The sequence below is a fragment of the Stegodyphus dumicola genome, chromosome 11 (assembly GCF_044657685.1).
Source record: "Stegodyphus dumicola isolate Sdum_Otavi_A_Nest chromosome 11, ASM4465768v1".
In the NCBI taxonomy this organism is placed as follows: domain Eukaryota; kingdom Metazoa; phylum Arthropoda; class Arachnida; order Araneae; family Eresidae; genus Stegodyphus; species Stegodyphus dumicola.
In genome coordinates this window covers 53,904,209-53,924,098 of record NC_140778.1, presented here as the reverse complement: position 1 = coordinate 53,924,098, position 19,890 = coordinate 53,904,209, and the positions used below count along the sequence as shown (strand labels likewise).

Sequence of the window (19,890 nt, the reverse complement as noted above, 5' to 3'; positions counted from 1 at the left end):
TTGAAGACGTGAATTTTTCTTAAAATAAAGTTTGAGAGATTTTTGATTCTTTGCTGATATATGCTGAAAAGTTCCGTTTCTAATTTCGCACGATCCCTTACGACAGGGAAGGCTTTTAATAGGGCAGTCTTGAAATTCTCGTAAGTATAGGTGGGACTTCCTACTTGACCCAAGAGACTTCTGCCTATACATTTGAACCAGTTAAGCGCTTGGCCCCTCAAAGCGCTGGTAGCTAAGGTAACTTTTTGAAACTCGTGCACGGGGTAGACCAATTTTTCCAAAAAAACTGGTTACCGGTGAGTTTCCATCAAATGTTGCTTCTGGTTTCATCGAAGCGCGCATGGTCTGGACGATGTAACCAAATCCTTCCAGGGCGGCAGCTGGCATTTCTGGATTCTGAGCCGCTTCTGCAGGCAGCACAGGTTCTTCTTGAAACTCGGCCATGGTTATTCTTCTTCGTTGGGCGCCACTATCAAGTTCAATGTTCCGTCTTACTTTCTTTGGGAACATACACAGACCTGACTCGGAACAGGGAGCTTACTAATGCTATGTTCAATAACTGTGGGAAGTAGACAAGATACACAGGAAGGGTATACAAAACCCTTTATTTTTCACTCTTTACAATAATTTCCGTACTTCGGAATACAGAGACTTACCACTTGTGGTCTGAACGTAAGAATAAAAAAAATATTAACTAAAACTCTAACTAAAACTAACTTTGGATTAATATGCCTAACTTTAAGATTGGCCGTTATTTAACAAAAATCCGTATGTAGTACAGAGAGCTGCTAAAACTCGATACGTTTAAAATTATCAAGAGGACTAAACCTCTGGCCTTGAAGGCAACCAGCAACCGAGTAAAACTACTATGGCAAGCGGCCTGCTTGTAATAACTCCTTCCTCTCTCTTGCTTGGCAAAAAGCCACAACTTAAGTACTTGGCGTTCGCCAGACAAATTTTGCATAAATAAGTTAACGCTTTTAATTCTGGCCGGAAGTAGAAATTAAGAAGTGATAGTAAAGATTTAAAATAAAATAAACGTTAGTAAAACTTAAGATCCTTACAAGCTCACTCTCATGTAGTAATGTCCCAGCCCTTTCTAAAAGAACTCTGTTTGCCCGTTCAGCTTTCCCATTACTCTCACTGTTATATGGAATTGTTTTTTCATGAAAAATACCTGAATTAGCAAGATAATTATCTAATTGTTGATTTACAAATTCTAAACCATTGTCTGTTCTCAAACGTTTAATTCTTTTACCAGTTAAATTTTCATACTTAGCTTTAAATTTACAAAATGCGTCAAACACTTCATTTTTACTTTTAAGAAAATAAGTAAAATACATTTCAGAAAAATCATCCACTAAGATCATAAAATATTTAGACCCACCAATTGATTCAGTTTGAACAGGGCTACATAGATCCGAATGAATTAATTCTAAAATTTCTGAACTCTGATTAATGTCAATATTTGGGTGACTTTTTCTAGTTATTTTACTTATGTCACAGGTTTCACACTTAAAATCATTTACATCATTAATATCAATGTATTCTTTCATTTTAAGCATGTATTTTGGATTTAAATGGCACAATCTAGTATGCCAAAGTTCATAATTATTACCAGTACAATCATTAGCAATGCAAGATTCAGAATTATAATATGGTTCTAAATTAACTTCAAGCCTACCGTTATTCTTAAATGCTTTAAAAAGTAATTCATTACACCTACTAAAAACTAATACAGAATTATTCCTTGATTCAATTTTACATCCTCTATCCATTAAGGCAGTGAGTGACAATAAGTTATTTCTTAAATCAGGAATATAACTAACATTACTAATAGTTAAATTATTAAAACTAGAATTCTTTGAATTTATAGCTTTTGCTTTAACATTACCAATACCTTCTGAATATATTTTTGAGTGTTTACCTGCCTGGTAAATTTCCCTCACCTCTGGTGTAATATTCTGAAACCAAAAGAAGTCTTTTGCCATGTGTCCGGTTGCACCACTATCCAGCAACCAAATTTTATCACATTCATCATTTTTTTCACGCGTAAGTTGAAGAGCAAAATCACTTTCTCTTTCATCAGAACGAGATGAAACGTTCACATTCGTAGGTTGCGACTTCTTTCTGTCCTTGTTACCTTTGGATAACTTACATTTTGAATTCTTGTTTCTGTAATAGCAGTCCTTCGCGATGTGACCAGGTCGTCGGCAAATGTAACAATTTCTTGGCTTATAGTTTTTATTCCTTCTTGATATGAACGCCTCTGCGTTGTTTCCATCGTGTCGTTTCCCATTCGTTGAATTGTGAACGGACTCTTCCTCACGGAGTATTTCGAGTACTTCGTCAATTGTTTTTTCACGCTGAGTTTTTACAATTTCCCTAATTCGAGAAAAATTTCCACGAAGTCCACGGACAGTGTAAAACACCAGCTCCCGAGGAGATACATCTAGTCCTAGCGATTGACACTTAGTTGCTATTCCTCTCGCTCTAGCGATATAATCATTAGCCGACTCATGCAACTTCATTTCTAAATTTTTTAACTAATTACCAGCATCTATTTTTCGATCTTCGGATTGTCCAGTAAATGTTGACTTTATTTTTTCCCAAAGAATTTTTGCATTCTCTTCTGTGGAGAACTGAAGCGCCTGTTGATCCGATAGTGAAAGTTTTATATATGCTACGGCGTCAGCGTTTTTCTCATTCCACAATCTTTCATCTTTCTCGTCTAAATTTTCTGGTTTTACTGTTGAAATTACCCAGTCAAGTCTTTTCAGTGATAAGGCAGCTTTAATTTTCAATGACCAAATAAAATAGTTCTCTCCAGTTAATTCGGGAACGTTCCACTTCTCCATTCTTAGCTTCCACTAAGACAGTTTCGGTTTCGACTTGGTCTCTTATATCCAATTCTTCTTGACAAAACCACGGAGCTGCTACCATTTGTTGTTCAGAGGCCAATATTTAGAGTAAAGAAGCTATCGTAGGACAACACACTTTATTTACATGAATAATGAATAAAAATATCACACAGGAAATCATATTGAGCATCACACAGCAAATAACATATCAGCATCTCCCTATGCTCGAAGCTCGAATGACGGATGTGTCGGTAGAAGAGACAGCTGCGCCATCATAATTAATACGCATGCGTATAAGAAAAAACGTTCGCTCGCCTCTACCCAACAAAATTTATTTGTGAAGTTCGTAAATATTTGTGTGATTAAATTCTTTTCTCGAACAAGTTTCAAAAGTGTCAGAGATACGAACATGGGGGGTCTCTTAGGTCTGATTTTTTAAGAAGTTAAATCCCAGGCATCAATCAATTTTGTAAATTAAAATCTTTCTGTAATAAATTAACCAGATTTTTTATTTTGCTTCCAAAAGAGCAATAATTCATGGATCCTTGTTTACATAAAATTATGCAAAACAGGAAAGAAATGTAAGTACTTGTACTACAATTTACAGTTACTAGGGATTTCATATATGGTAATTTGATTTTTTAGTGTTAAATATCTTTTACTGAATAAATAACTTCAAGCTGCATTTGATGCTTTTAATCTCTCTCCAAGCAATGCTCATGCATATTTTCGAACTGATAAAGCTCACTTAAATCTAAACAAACTTTCTATTTTTTCTCAGATGTCTTCAAATTCTGATCACAGGATAAGGCACAAGATAAAGGTTCAGAGGCTTATGGATGAAGCAAAAGACGTAAGTGCCTTTTTATGAAATTCTTTTTAGCATAATTCATAAAATGAAAACATTAGTAATGAATTCGTATTATAACTATGCAATTCAAAACAGGAACAGTGTACTTAAAATCATTTTAAGCTTGCGAATGTCCATTTGCAAAGTGTTTGAAAATTGCGTAACTTATGTTACTCAGAATGTGTTCTAAGAAAATAGAAAGACGCACTACGGTCACACCTGATTGTTGATGTCCCCCAGGGATCCTGTCTTGGCCCAGTCTTCTATGTTTTTTTGTGCGGCGGATTTCCTGCTAGAAAAGCTTAACAGAAATACTTTACTGGCTTGATACGCGGGTGATACAGCGGTGGCAGTCAGATCTATACAACCAAATAGAGCAGTCAATATTCTGCAGGATATTATTTTCGACATTGAGGATTGGTGCTCCAATTGGAAGTTTTCTGTTAATGCGTGGAAATCGCAGCGACTATTAATTAGAAGGAAGAAAGTCAAGCTCACAGATAAGCCGCTTTACCTATTTGGTCAAAGTGTTCCGGTGGGTAATAAGGCCAAATCTTTAGAAGTTTACATAAATCAAAGACTCTCGTGGAGTACTCATGTAAATTATATTGCGAATAAAACAAGAAGTATACTCGTAAACTATTTACACAGCCTTTTAGGTATACAGAATGTTGAAACTTGCAATTTTTGGTCACGTGATGTAAACCAGCTAATGGAAAAGTTTCCACGTTCATAATTTGCGTAAATCGAGAAATAATCTTGAAAATTCATTTTTAGGACTGGAGTCAAATGTTGCAGGCCGTCAGAAATGAATGTAGGTAAAGTCACGTGGTGTGATTTGGCTAATCACGATCGTTTTACACTCAAACTTTGGTAATAAAATTTTTACAGATTCACTAAAACATTGATAATGATAATGATGATGATGATGTTTAATAATAATTGATAATGGTAATGGTAATGATAATGATAATGATGATTAAATGAATAAATTAAATAACAGAGGATAAGTAAAATCCTTAACCTACTTTATTAGGTAATTCAAAGACCGTTTCCTGCTTTATCAGGAGAAATAAATTTAGAAGAATGATATTTTTATTTACATATATAGAGATTTACTACCTTACAATTACAACTGACTACCTACTTAAAATATTTAATGTAGTTTCGATTTTATTCGGTTAAGGATTACAAAAATTAAGATAGAAGTTTATTGTAATATTAATATTACGCATTATTTCCTTTCTATTTACAGAGCTTCTTCCTGAAATACTTTCTCAAATATGAAATCATGTTTTTAGCTTCTGAGGCATCTTTTCAATCGAAAAATTTAAGTCAATTTATAATTAATGCTCTATTCGGTCCATTTCAAATTAGAATCCCTTTTTATTCTAATAGTAAATTACATTAAATATTGGTGCTCATTTCCATGTACTTAACATTCTATGAGTATCTCTAAACGGGAAAAAAGGATTCTTTTTTCTTTTAATATTATTTTAAACATGTAACTGAGTTATTGTAAAATGTAAGGAAATAATTCTTTTAATACTTATCAGATTTTTTTTACCCTTAATTTCAGCAATACATGTTCTAATAATTCTTAATTACGTACTACTTCCTTAAGTACGCTTCTCATAGAATTTGGTTTACTATACCTTTTAACAGATTGCTTTCCAGTACGAACAATTCTTGCTTAAACAATTTCATTAACGCATTTGTCAACAGAATTTCAATTTATGGTTACAATTAAATGTTAAGGTTATTACGTACTGAGATAATATTTATAATCATTATAAACTTAGATATATTTGATAACTAGATTTCTTCACAGTAACTTTCACAGGAGTTTATGAATAAATAAATCCTTCATTTCCAAGTACATTTATAAATAATTTAATAAATATTTAAGTACTTATTTTGGTAAAGACAGATACACATGCTTTTTCGCAAGCACATGCATAAATACACATACATATTTAATATTTTTCAATTTCGGAATGTGTAAACCTTTAATTTCTGTCCATTCATTATATTTTCGAATAAAGTAATTCACAACAATTTAGCATATATGGGAATTTTTTAGATAAGAAATTTGTAGAAATATTATTTGAAGGAAAATTACATGCATTATTTTTAATACGAACTCAAAGTCAGTTTTCCTTCAAAATTCCTCCATGATGGCATCTCTTCTTTTAGGCATCTTTCTCCCTTGATTGCTCTACACTATTTGATAAAAACTTAGCCTGATCTATTAATATGCCCAAATAAAAATAGTTTAACATGTATAATTTTATATCAATTATGTCTCCTATCAATAGGCAATATTAATTAATGCGGAAAGCATTCCAACAGTAGGTAAGAAAAACAGAACTTACCTGAATCATCGAGTTCTTCATTCAGGTATATCCAAAAATACATACAGGATCAGTTTTTTAAAACTTTTTAATCTGTGCACAAGTTATAACAAAGAGGTTATTACAAGAGATCAAAAACTACACATCCATTTTCTAAAACATTCAAAAACAAACTAACTGAAAATAGAGCATTGATTATATATCATAAATCATTGAGCGTGCGATAAAAACTCACGTAATCTTTTCTTATTACTAGTTCAATCCGTTATACGTGCGCACGAGCGAAAGTATCACGTATACCAACATACTCCAACCTTTCAGATTCGAACCAGGGAATCTCAAATCTTAATTCTAGGTTTAATTAATCGTCCATATCTGGATCTTTTTTCAGGAACAGTCTCTGGAAAAAAGTCATTAAGAGTTCTTTGTTTACAAGGAGTTATCTTTCGAGCTAGTACTGGCTTGTCAGAAGCGGTCTCTGAAAGACGATTTTCAAGTCTTCGGTTCATTGGGAATAGAATCTTGTTCTGCTACAGTATAACAGGGTCACTTTTATCAGTCACTTCAAGACGCTTACACCTAAGCACTGGGCGGAGTAATTCTCCATTTTTCATTTTTATTTTTACTAGGTAAACTAGTCCATCTTCAAAAGGATAGAGTTCGACTACGCTAGCCAGAGGCCATTCAAGTTTTTTGACGTTGTCACTAGAAACCAGAACAATATCACCAATTTGGAAGGGTTTCTGATTTTTAGGAGATTTCGATGATTGGTGTAAATTTCATAATATTCAGTACGAAATCGTTTTCGTAAATCTTGTTTCACGTTGTCGGTAAACATGTCTTTTATTTAGAGACGACGAATCCAGAACATCAAGATCTGGGATCATGCAAAAACATAGAAGGGTTAAGTGGAGTTAAATAAACATCTTCTTAAATGTAGGTTAAAGGTCGTAGATTAATCCCACCTTCAATGTCACAAATAACGGTGTTCATTTCTTCTAAATTTAGTGAACTTCTTCCTAGAACCTTTCGTAAAATACCTTTGATTATACCTATCAAACGTTCCTACCACTCACCCCACCACGGGGCAGACGGAGGAATAAATTTCCAAATGATCTTTTGAGATCCGCTGTATTGGGAAATGACGTCCCAATCAATTTTCTTCAGCAAATTCTCAACTCCTGAAAAATTAGAACCATTATCACAGAATACAGGCAATGCTAGACTTCTTCGTACTTCCCAATTCGGGATAAGACATCGAAGAATTTCTATTTCTTTCAGCTTAGAAAGTTCCCGTCTCCACTTCTCCAACTTCTATGCAATGGACTTTTGGTACCATAGTAACAGGATAGATAAAGCCAAGGGGATCAAAGATGTTATGTACTGCTGACAGGATTTTTCTCTTGGTCACAGCTGTATCGTCTTCAACATTTTCTCGTAAATCTACCGTCAAAGCGTCATTCTTTCCACTTAAGCTCTAGAACTGGAATATTCTTTTCATTTTTCGACAAAGGGATTTCAGATTCTTGATTATTATAACTGTGCTTCCACCCTCGAAATTCAAATTTGACAGTGTTAAGAACCAGTTTGGATTCCTCCCTAAATTTCTCAAGTTCTTCGGGGTTTTCCACAGTAATAACACAGTTATCCACGTAAAAGGATTCCAACAGCTTATTGGCTGTTTTTTCAAAACGGTGAGGAGCATTCTGTAAATGAAATCAAATGGTTGCTCCCAAAAGATACGGGGAACAAGAAAACCCGAACACAACTCGTCTATGCTGGAAAACTTTAGGTTTGGCCGAATCACCACCCTTCCACCATAAAAACTTTAGATATAGTCGATCACTTACACTCAGTCCAATTTGTAGGAAGGCTCTACGAATGTCCGCAACAACGCCTATTGTCTTTAATCTAAATCGATTCATGATGGCTGGAATGAGCTCGACTGTATTGGGGCCCTTTTCCAGGCAGTTGTTCATAGAAGGTGAGGTTCTTTTCTCTGGCCGATCCATCAAAAACAGGTCTCACTCTTGTAGTGGAATTTTCTTTCACTACAGCCCTGTGAGGGAGGTAGTGTTCACTTTCTTCGTTACAGGAGTTCTTAACTTCTTCAATAACATCTCCTTGAAGCCACTCTCTAAGTAGTTCTTCGTATGCTTCTAAACTTCCACTCCTCTTCAGTGAATCAATGCAGCCCTTTAGCCTTCGTTCTGCAACATTTTTGCAACTGGGCAAGGTAGGATGTCCTTGTATCCACGGGAGGTGTACAATGTACCTTCCCATCATCTTACATGTAGCGACATAACGCTATTCGTGCTATCTGAAGTTTCGATCGTATCAGCGTTACCCATTAGTGTCCATCCAAGCCGCGTTTCATAAAAACTAGACTTGAGTCTAACTATTTTATGTTTCCGCTATACAGTTTACTTGCGACATCAGCCCCTACGAATCCACGAATCTCATCAGGAGAGAACTGATACAACAGATCTACTTTATCATTCAAATCAGACAGGAAAATTTTATATTTCTTAATTTCACTCATAAATTTACCACGCGGCATTTTTGGGATTTTGGAACCAATTTGTTCTTGATTTAACACCTCAAAATTACATCGATAATTATCCGAAAAGTCGCTAAGTCGAATCAAATATTTCTTATGTGTTTTCCGTAGTTTCTATACCGCTGAGTAAAGTATGTGTTAAAATTTCTTCACCAATACATTCATATCCTATTTCCGTTATTACGAAATTTGACAAGTAAGATTTACTGCTGCCTGAGTCAATTAGTACCCTTACGTATTTCGTTTTATTCTTATTCCAAAGACGAACAATAAATGTTTGCAAGAGAACTTTACGAGTAGCTGTTTTGTTAGATAAAGCGGAGTCCTTTCTTTCGATTTGTTTCTTCTCAACCTGGGGCGATTGGTTTGAATTTTCGCGATTACAATTTTCAATACACATTAATCAGTACACGCAAATCTCAGAGGGTGGTATTTTCATTTTACAAAATCGAGAAATATGATTTCTTACTGCTGAACATCTGAAACATGCGCCCTTTTTTTAATAGTGTTTGCTTTTTCTCTTCATAAGGCAAATTATCAGCATACCTACACTGGCTACTTATATGTGCTTTGTTACAAAATACAGAAGTTTCTTTTTTAATATCCGAAAAGTTGCAAAACTCTGCAGCTGTCGGAGTAAATCTTTCCCGTCGTGCTGACGCGGGTGAAATAATTTTGCTTTCGATTTCGGTTTCACGGTTAAATCCGGTACGTGCTAGACGCACTTTCTCTTCGCTTTCAATCTTGGGACATAAACATTTCATCAGGTTATCTAACTTGTCAACAGTTTCTTATTTAGATGTTAGGGATATGGAATTCAAATTCCTTTCCCAAACTGGATACGGAATTGAAATTCCTTTCCTAAACCCATTGCTGGACAACTTATTTATGGTAACCGATACTTTGTTGTCATTTTATTTTTAAAATAATGCGTTTTATTATGCATAAATTCCATGTTTTAAATATTATTTATGGCTTCTAAATATTAAAAATCAATTTAATTTTGCATTTTTATTTGAAGTAAAAATTTTATTCTTTATGATATTTTATATAATTTTATGTTGTGGATGATCTAATAAATGACGTCACCTTGCTTTAAAAGTAATTGGTTTTTATATCTATAAATTTAATCTAATGTTTTAAACATTATTTATGGCTGTTAAATATTAAAATGCAATTTAATTTTGCATTTTTTTGAAAAATCATTTTATTATGTATGATTATTTAAATAATTTTAATTCTATGCGTGATGTAATCAGCTCCCTGATTGGTTACAGAATATTTGTGCATTAACGAGCTGTAATCAGCTCCCTTATTGGTTACTGAGTATTTGTGCATTACGGCGCCATTTTAAATTTTTATTATTCTTCTCTTCGAATTTCTTAGATTTCATAGGGAAAGGATATGTCCCTTTCAAAGATTAATGTTGTTATTGATAAGCACTAAGAATTATTGGTATCGGAATCAAAAAATTGTCCTTTGAGATCTTATTTTGGCCAAACTGGCTTTCCTAATCAAAGATTTATTTATAAATCGTTACAAGAGTCAGAGGAAATTTATTTTAAATTTGAGGAAACCTCGCTAATTGCTTCTTCAATGAAGTGCGAGGAATGTGGATCACAGATGAAGATCGTTAAAAGAGCCGATTCTAAGGACGGCCGTATGGTATTGTGGTTCACGGCGGAAGAAATAACGCTGTAACGGTAAAAAAAAAAAAGTGGTAAAAATGTGCTTTAGGCCCCTCCTTGGCGATTTTCAGCAGCGGCGATTTTTTGAAAATCGACAGTAAAATATCAGAATACGTTGCATAAACAAAGTTGCGAAGGCGGAGCTATGTGACGTTCATAAATGGGTGGGACTAAGATTGTGACGTCACAATGTATTCTCTACAGATGTAGAAATAAGTATACTAATTTTTTTGTATTTCAAACTACTATAATACGGTAAGTGAATTGTAACAATTATTAAAACTGTAAACAACGTCGCAGTCTCTCATACAGGGTGAATATTTTTAAGCTTTAGTATTTATACAAATAAAAACAGATTTTTTTAAATTTTAATTTCATATTGCGGAACATTTTAACTTATCATCTTTACAAAATTACCTTATTGCTAGGTAACGACACCATCTCTTACATACTAGTAAGTAAATAATCTTCATTATTTTCTAAAAATTTTTAAGCTTTACATTAATAAAAAAGAAAAATATTTCTGATTGAATATCAACATCATACACAGCTTTCATTTCTCTGTTTCTTAAGTTCCTAAACCACGTTCTATACTCTCGTATTAGAATTCTACACATTAATACATTTAAAAAATATAATTTCTCACAGTGAAAGAAAATAAGAAAATATTAAAAATAAGCAATTTTAAAAAGAAAAAATATTTTCACTTACCCTTTTCAGGAAAATAAAAAGTCTTTTTGAGTTTTTTTTTTTTTTTTTTTTTTTTTTTTTTTTTTATGTCGGGGGAAAACCTCCCTAAACCCCGTCTTTAAGAAAATTTACTCAGTTTTATCGGCCGTTTCCGGCGGATAAATCTTTATGATTGCCGCTAAAAAGACACGATAATGTTCATCACTTAGTGAGTGGTTGTGCCATTTTCGCCACATATATTCCGCTAAATATGAATCAAATTCGCCATCTACGTGGTTTGTATTTCGACGTAAATGGCGTTTGATTCCAGACCAGGTACCTTCTATGGAATTAGTGTGCGCACCCGACTCGGGATCACGGAAGTACAGACTGTGGTTGACAGTCAGATGGCTATAACCTAAATTTTTTAGTCCACCATATGCCTTCCAGCAGTCTGAAACCACAGTTGATCCCGGCAACACCCATTCAACTATCACTCTCTCCAAACTCTCCTTTGATCTATTCTCAACCTCTCTAAAAAACATCTGTTCGTTCCTCTCTCTATACCACCAATTACCCAATGACCGTCCACAGGCTTTCCTCTTCCATACTTCATTTTCCAGAATTTGCTCTCATACACTTCAACTATTACTCCTTCACCACCAATTGGAACACTATCATTTATCACAGTCGTCATACACATTTCTCTGCAAAACATAAACCAATCAACAACAGCATGTTCATGCACTTTCACTTCTTGAATCACAGATTCATTTCCCATTTTCAAAAACCAACACCTCGTAATTCTCAAAATATAACATATACTCAAATGGTTATGACTAAACCATGAATCTTTCCTTATACTCCTACAAAATCATGCGCATTCACTTTTCCTTGCTTTCTACATCGCCATTCAAATCCATCTATACTTCCCTTTCTCTCACAAAAACGCATATTTTCACTACATTTCGAACAAACAAAAAAAGTAGCAATCAAACCAACTTTCATACACCATTCAATGACGGCACGTTTCCCTTGCACTTCCAATAAAGTAATAAATTTACATGTACAATCACTCACCTCTCTCAGCATCACAGATAAATCCATAGCAACTGTTATTTAACGAAATATATGCAGAAAAATGTTAAAAACACACAGATAAAACCACTCGATTGATAACTACCAAATAACATTCAAACGGCAACTGAATTAAATGCCCAAATTACGAAGTAAAAATTCCAAGACAAATCGTCTGCTTGGAAATTCTTTTTAACTGCAAGTATATATCTTTGAAAACATAAATTATCGTCTGCTACTTGACAATTTCTCTTCGTACATTTGTGCTCTCTCCGAAGAAATTTATTCGTATCTAGTTATTAAAAAACGCTGTGAAAGCCATGGCTTTTCGATATCTAAAGCTACGATAAGTAATATTGTCAACGATAGGAAATTAAAAAAAGACAACAAATATAATGAAATTAAAAAACAAAATAAAATCTGAAATTTAAGTTTAAAACACAAAATACCATTAGTTTCGCTTAAGCGCTACGTGTAATTCAGAACAAATGCGAGAGGTTTAAACCTCGTAGAAATTTACAATATTTTCATTCAAACATGGAAGTTTATTTCTCGCAAAATGCATGATTCATGCGAAGGATTCATTTGTTAAAATTTATTTGCGTGCATACATATTTTCTTAAAGAGATATCAGTCACTATGCATACCAGAAACAGTGTATAGAAAAGCCTGCTATACAATTTGAAGTCAATTAAATAAGATTAAAAAATTCAGATAATTACACAAACTTGGCATTGCGCACTGCCTTGCCTTTGTCCATGTGCAAGTCGATCTATTTTTACTTAGAAAACATTAGAGAATTGCACAAACTCGGCATTGCGAGCTACATTGGCTTTTCCCATATACACATCGATCTATTTTCACTTAAAAAAACATCCCAGAATTGCACAAACTCGGCATCGCGCACTATATTGGCTTTGCCCATGTGCACATCGATCTATTTTCACTTAAAAAAAAATCCCAGAATTGTACAAACTCGGCATTACGCACCACATTGGCTTTGTCCATGTGCACATCGATCTATTTTCACTTAAAAAAACATCCCAGAATTGCGCAAACTCGGCATCGCGCACAACCTCGGCATTGCGCACCACATTGGCTTTGCCCATGTGCACATCGATCTATTTTCACTTAAAAAAACATCCCACAATTGCACAAACTCGGCATCAACCTCGGCATTGCGCACCACATTGGCTTTGCCCATGTGCACATCGATCTATTTTCACTTAAAAAAACATCCCAGAATTACACAAACTCGGCATCCCACACAACCTCGGCATTGCGCACCACATTGGTTTTGCCCATGTGCACATTGATCTATTTTCACTTAAAAAAACATCCCAGAATTGCACAAACTCGGCATCGCGCACAACCTCGGCATTGCAAACTACATTGGCTTTGCCCATGTGCTCATTGATCTATTTTCACTTAAAAAAACATCCCAGAATTGCAAAAACTCGGCATCGCGCAAAACCTCGGCATTGCGCACTACATTGGCTTTGCCCATGTGCACATCGATCTATTTTCATTTCAAAAAAAATCTCAGAATTGCACATACTCGGCATCGCGCACAACGTCGGCATTGCGCACTGCATTGCTTTACCCATGTACATATCGATCTATTTTCATTAAAAAAACATCAGAGAATAGCACAACGTCAGCTTTTCCAATCTTCTAGGATTGAGCCAAAAAGAAATACAAAATATTAAAAATAAGTAACTTTAAAACGAACCATACAAGAAAAATTTTTTCAATTACCCTTTTCAAGAAAAATGTAAAGTCTTTTAGAGGGGTTTTATATATGAATTTATCTCAGGGGGAAACCCTTTTGGATCCCTCCTCATCTTTAAATAAATTTACTAACGTTTTATACGCCGTTTCAGTAATATATGCAGAAAAAAGGCTAAAACCCACAGGGGGAAAACACTCGATTAAAAAAAGAACCACCGCATAAGAATATTCAAACCGCAACAGAATTAACAAGTAAAAATAAAAATAAATAAATAAATAAATTTTAAAAAACGAAAGCTTTTAGATTTTACATTACGCCCAAAGGGGCGTTTTCTTTAACGTTTTGTGTGTTACCTTTCTTTATCAAATATAATGCTCTTTACACTTAAACCATAAAATTCAGTTCAACAGCAATATCGCAATATAATTTTAAAATGAGCATATCTTTAGAATTTCCGATACACAGTTTTGCACTCTGCACGTAAAAATGTTTTTTTTTTTTTTTTTTTTTTTTTTTTTTTTTTTTTTTTTCTCGCATTGTGTTGCCGTTGCTCGCTTTGAAATCTTTGAGTTTGCTAATCAAAAATTCGTTCAAGTTTTACAAAATATCAATCAGATAATAAAAAAAATTCCAAGTTTGGGCTTCCAGATACTCATATTAGGTTGGAAACGTATGTTATTCAAAATTTGATGGCTCTAGGTACCGTTGTTTTATCACAATGCGAGAAACATTTATGCAGATTTTTCAATATTTAATTTCTTTAAATATAGCACAGGGCGATAACATTTAGTGGCAACAGAATAACAACACAGCTTCAAAACATCGGGTTAGCCATGTTGGCGCGTTTATTGCCCATTGAAAAACAATCGCCAAGCAGGGGGCTAAACCGCATTTTAACCAAAAAAGTATTAGATATTCCTACTTTTTTACCGGCAGTAATCTTCTTCAGTTCCAGAGTAGTTCTTATTTACTTATTTTAAAGTATTTGAATTTAAATAATCTTTTAATTCTTTAAACGTTGGTATGATGGTTTTGAAACGGTAGTATGATGCTTTTTAATTTGATATTCAGCTTAAGTAATATTTTAGTCCAATTAAATATTGGCGCAATGTTTTTATAGCGGTGTTTTTATTCTATTTCATTGCTATATGAAAGTAATAATAATAAATGAAAGTAATATGAAAGTAATAATTTACTTTAGTATTTTATACTCGTAGTAAATGTATTTATTTACATTTGTCTGCCATCTTAAAAAACAACGTTTTCAACAAAAATTTAAGGTACTTTTCCGTTTTGCCGGCGCAAGCGATAAAGTCGCCAATAATGGTACAACCGATGCCAAACGGAATATTCTCGCTGGTAACCTTTTACGCCTCATTTTCAAATCAAGTCGCAGCTTTTTCTTATCAGATTGATTTTTTCTTCCAATAGTGGCATATAATTACATAGAATTTTTATCAGATAGTTCAGTTTTATGTCTAAGGCGATTTTCGGTAATTAAGTCAATAAGGATGCAATCACAGCGCTTACCCGAAGCCGAAAATATAGAAAATGTAAGTCAAGGGTTAAATTCATCAATTCTAATGAGAATGCATTAGCGAAGTAAAGCACTGCAGCTTTACATAATTTCTAAGCTATTCGTACGAATTGAAATATTTCTTGCATTTAAACTTGTGTTCCAAATTAAGATTTAACTTGAAATTAATGTAGATAATTACTGCGAGCATTAGATTTTTGTAGAGTAGTTTACGTGAGATGAGATCGCTTGGGGTCACGTGATATGAACCGGCGAATCAAGATGTTGAACCATGAAAGCATAGTAAATTCTTAAATTAATGTCTTTTTACAAATTTACTCTCTTTATTTATTGGCTTTTTATAAAATTTTAAGAGATATTAAAATGTTTATGCCTTCAAAAAAAGAATTCTTAGAAGTAACATTTTTTTAAATATTTTTTATGTGTATACTGTATGTTGTCGCCAATAAAGTCTGCTTGGCGAGATTTGCGCCGGCCAAACGGAAAAGTACCAAATTTAATCCATTATTTTTAACAATATTTATTTTTTTTAAGTTTCGAATACTTTTTACTATGGGCAAAATGCGTAAAAACAGCGTTTTTCAAGATGGCTGACGATTGTTAAAACCGCGCCAACAGTTGCGCCAACGTAAATCGCCAAAATCTGTGCAACCCTCTACCAAAGTAGCACCAAATTAATATTGCATCGATTATCAATAAACAATATTAATTAATGCGTAAAGCATTCCCACAGTAGATAAGTAAAGCAGAACTTACCTGAATCTTCACTCAGGTATATCCAAAAATACATACAGAACCAGGCCCACCAGCGGCCGAGCGGTAAAGTCGCTGAACACTGGTAGTTCGGTCCGAGGTTCGAATCCCGCGAAGGGGCTGGCTACATGGGTGTTTTCGTGATTTTTCCCATGTGTAACGTGTATACGAGCCAGTTTCCCTTGGAAAGTCCTCCACGAAGGCATCCCTTCCCTTAGGCAGATAGCCCTAGTGTGCTTTGCCATAATTAAAAATAAACCAAATAAACCAAACCATACAGAATCAGCTGTTTAACTTCTGTGCAGTTTTGTTAAAACTTCTGTGCACAAGTTATATATGTTTAACAAAGAGGTTATTACAAGAGATCAAACACTACACATCCATTTTCTAAAACATTCAAAAACAAACTAACTAAAAATGGAACATTGATTATATCATAAATCGTTGAGCGCGCAATAAGAACGCTCGCAATTTGTCCTTATTAGTTCAATTCATTATGCGTGCGCACAGTACGCATAATGAATTGAACTATGGCTGGAATTGAACTTGAATAGGATGAAATTGAAATGGCTGGAATTGAACTGAATGGAATTGAACTTGAATAGGCGAAAGTATCACGTGTCCCAACATGCATTTAGCCATCAAGATTTTTATTAAAATTAAAAGAATAATAAAATATAAATAAAAATTTTATTATAGTATTTAAAAAAAATTAAAAAGACTAGAGTAGTAGGAAATTCTATTTTTACAATTAAGGGAAATACATGCTAGAGTCGAAAACAAAAACAATATATATATATATATATAATTAAAGTAAAAAGAACAAACGAAAAAACAAACGAATATATATATATATATATATATTGTAGCGTGGCGGTATCTTAAATTTAAATTAATAAACATAAGAATAAATCATTGCGAAGGGATTATAGTTTAACTTTTATTTTAGAGATTCCAATTTTAGAACACAACACAACAAAAAGTAAAGCGTGAAAGTAACAGTGTTTGCAAGAATGCAAAAACAAAATGTGAGCTGCGCATACGATCTGCGCATTGCGAAATAAGATCTGACAGACAGGCAGACGACTCTGGTGGCCGAAACATATATATATATATATATATATATATATATTAGCTTAGATAAAATACAAAACATATTTGCGTGCATATTTTTGTAAGGATATTAAGTTTATAAGATATTTTCTGCCTGTCGTCACGTTTCTGGCACAAACTCCACGAGCAATGCTATCTAGGCTGGTGTTCCTTAAGGGTCCTTACTGGGACCGACACTTTTTAATGTTTATGTGAATGACATACCATCCACACACGACACAACATTGGCTATGAATGCAGACGACACTGCGATCCTAGTACAAATTGCTTTCGTAGGTCCAGTTATTCAACGATTACAAAACTACATCCATACATTAGAGACTTGGCTTATAAAATGGAAAATTCAAGTCAACGTGGATAAAACACTGGCCATTATGTTCAATAAAAAAAAAAAGAAAATTCAAGAAAAATCTCATTTTAATGGCACCCCTATTCCCTGTGCCAAGCAGGTCTCTTATCTTAGGGTGATCCTCAACAAAGCTCTTACATAGATCTCACACATTACATCTATTATCCAAACGTTTTGAATTCGTAAAGCTAAACTATAGCCTTTAATTGCTCGAGACAGTGTTTTATCTATTGATAATAAGTTGCTCATTTATAAGTCCGTTCTCCGACCATTACTTTGTTATGATAGTCCAGTTTGGGCCTATACCAAAAAATGCAATAGGAAAAAATTACAGACTTGCCAAAATTCTGTTCTTAGGCAAATAGTTAAATCACAGTGGTATATATCCGCAACAACAGAAGTCATGAAGAACTGGGTATGGAGCAACTACGCTCTCATTACTATAAACTTGCTAAAAGCTTTCATGAAAGACAAAAAACATTTAACAACCCGGTCATTAAGATTTGCAATTATGACTACAATGACCTAGCAAATATGGGCAGGCCCATGGCTCAACTAAACATATATATTATGTAATATTTATTATAATTACCTTTAAGGTTTATGTTAATCTTCTGTTATTGTATCTGCTATGCAATATTTTTAGTCTTACGTTCTTAGAATTTATGTTTTGCTTATCGGATTAAAATTACCAGTGTTCGCCTAACTTTCCCTTTATCCATACACTTGCCAGCTCGACGACTTATGGCCTGCATTCATTTGATATCGCTTAACATTTAATTAGCATTTCCTAATTTCTGGCTTAAATATGAATTCTAAGTTATTAATTACTCATTTTAAAATCTTTGTTATAAAAAACAAATTGCCTTAGATGTCTTTTAGGTTATTCCATCATACCATTCGGAATTCGCAGACTCTTCTACAAGGGGTAGAGCATGGTTGCTCAAGTATTCTGGGGTATCAAACACCGTTCCACGGAGACAGAGAGTATTTTCTTCCTTGTTCTACATACCTTCGTGGTGTAACGGTAGCACACTCGGCGCGTATTCGAGAGGCCCAGATTGGCGAGGGTTAAATCAATTTTTGTGTTTCCTACTTCAAAAATCCTAATGACTCTACAAGATTGTTTTTCATTTTTATAAGAATATTAAGTGAATTAACTAATTCTTAGCACTTGTGTTTAATTAATTCTAGAATCAAATAATCTGTTCATAGTTTGAGTTGATAAGGAACTATAGCATTTCTCCGATCGTGTTCTGTATAAATGGCTAGCACATCATGTAGAAAACGAAAGATCCAGGACTCATATCTCTGTGAGCCACATTAGGCATTCATGTCCCGTGCTTCAAAGAAACTTGAAAAGACTGCAGAGGACCTTAAGTAAAAGTTGTTGTTCTTAAATACAGCCTTAATTGAAAGATCAATCGAAACCTATAAAACAGCTGAAGTATCGCACAAGAGCAATGATCAAAATCAACCAAAAAAGAACAAATATTTAAAGTAAGAATCAGATTAAATTATCAGGACTTGTATTCCTCTTTACTTGCTTTGGAAACATGAACTGTCCTGACTCGGAACAGGAAGCTTACTCAAGCTATGTTCAATAAATTTGTGAAGTAGACAATACACACAGGAAGGGTATACGAAACCCTTTATTTTTCTATCTTTACAGCGATTTCCGGAACTTCGGAATACAGAGACCAACCACTTGTGGTCTGAACGTAAGAATAAAAAAATATTAACTAAAACTCTAACTAAAACTAACTTTGGATTAATATACAAGTGCCTAACTTTAAGATTGGCCGTTATTTAACAAAAATCCGTATGTAGTACAGAGAGCTGCTAAAACTCGATACGTTTAAAATTATCAAGAGGACTAAACCTCTGGCCTTGAAGGCAACCAGCAACCGAGTAAAACTACTATGGCAAGCGGCCTGCTTCTAATAACTCCTTCCTCTCTCTCTTGCTTGCAAAAAGCCACAACATAAGTACTTGGCGTTAGCAAGACAAATTTTGCATAAATAAGTTAAAGCTAAATATTTTTAAATTCAGGATCCTTACCCAGTTCGGTTATTACAGTTTCTCGGGAATGTATCGTACATGCTGTGAGGATTGCCACCTTTACAGTATTACCTTCTTCATCTATTTTTATTCTGGATAGGGCATCTGCTACGATATTTTCCTTTCCGGGGGTGTGCTTAATTAGCAGATTATACTCTTGTAACTTGAGTGCCCATATTATTAACCTTGGGGATAAGTTTTTCCCTGAGTACAATCTAGTTACCGCCGCATGATCAGAATACACTGTTATTGGCGCCCTTCCAAAATAGACTCGGAACTTTTGCAC

At 34.1% G+C, this 19,890-nt stretch overlaps 1 protein-coding gene across 5 annotated transcripts in view; it reads left to right on the top strand.

Moving 5' to 3' along the window:
- The window catches only part of LOC118183565 (neprilysin-2-like), a 181,608-nt gene that overhangs the window by 46,455 nt on the left and 115,263 nt on the right, over positions 1-19,890 (top strand). For all 5 annotated transcript variants that reach the window (XM_085826442.1, XM_085826441.1, XM_085826444.1 and 2 more), the window contains one exon: positions 3,643-3,714. In XM_085826442.1, the coding sequence (XP_085682568.1) occupies positions 3,643-3,714 (72 nt within the window). The remainder of the gene's footprint in view (positions 1-3,642; positions 3,715-19,890) is intronic.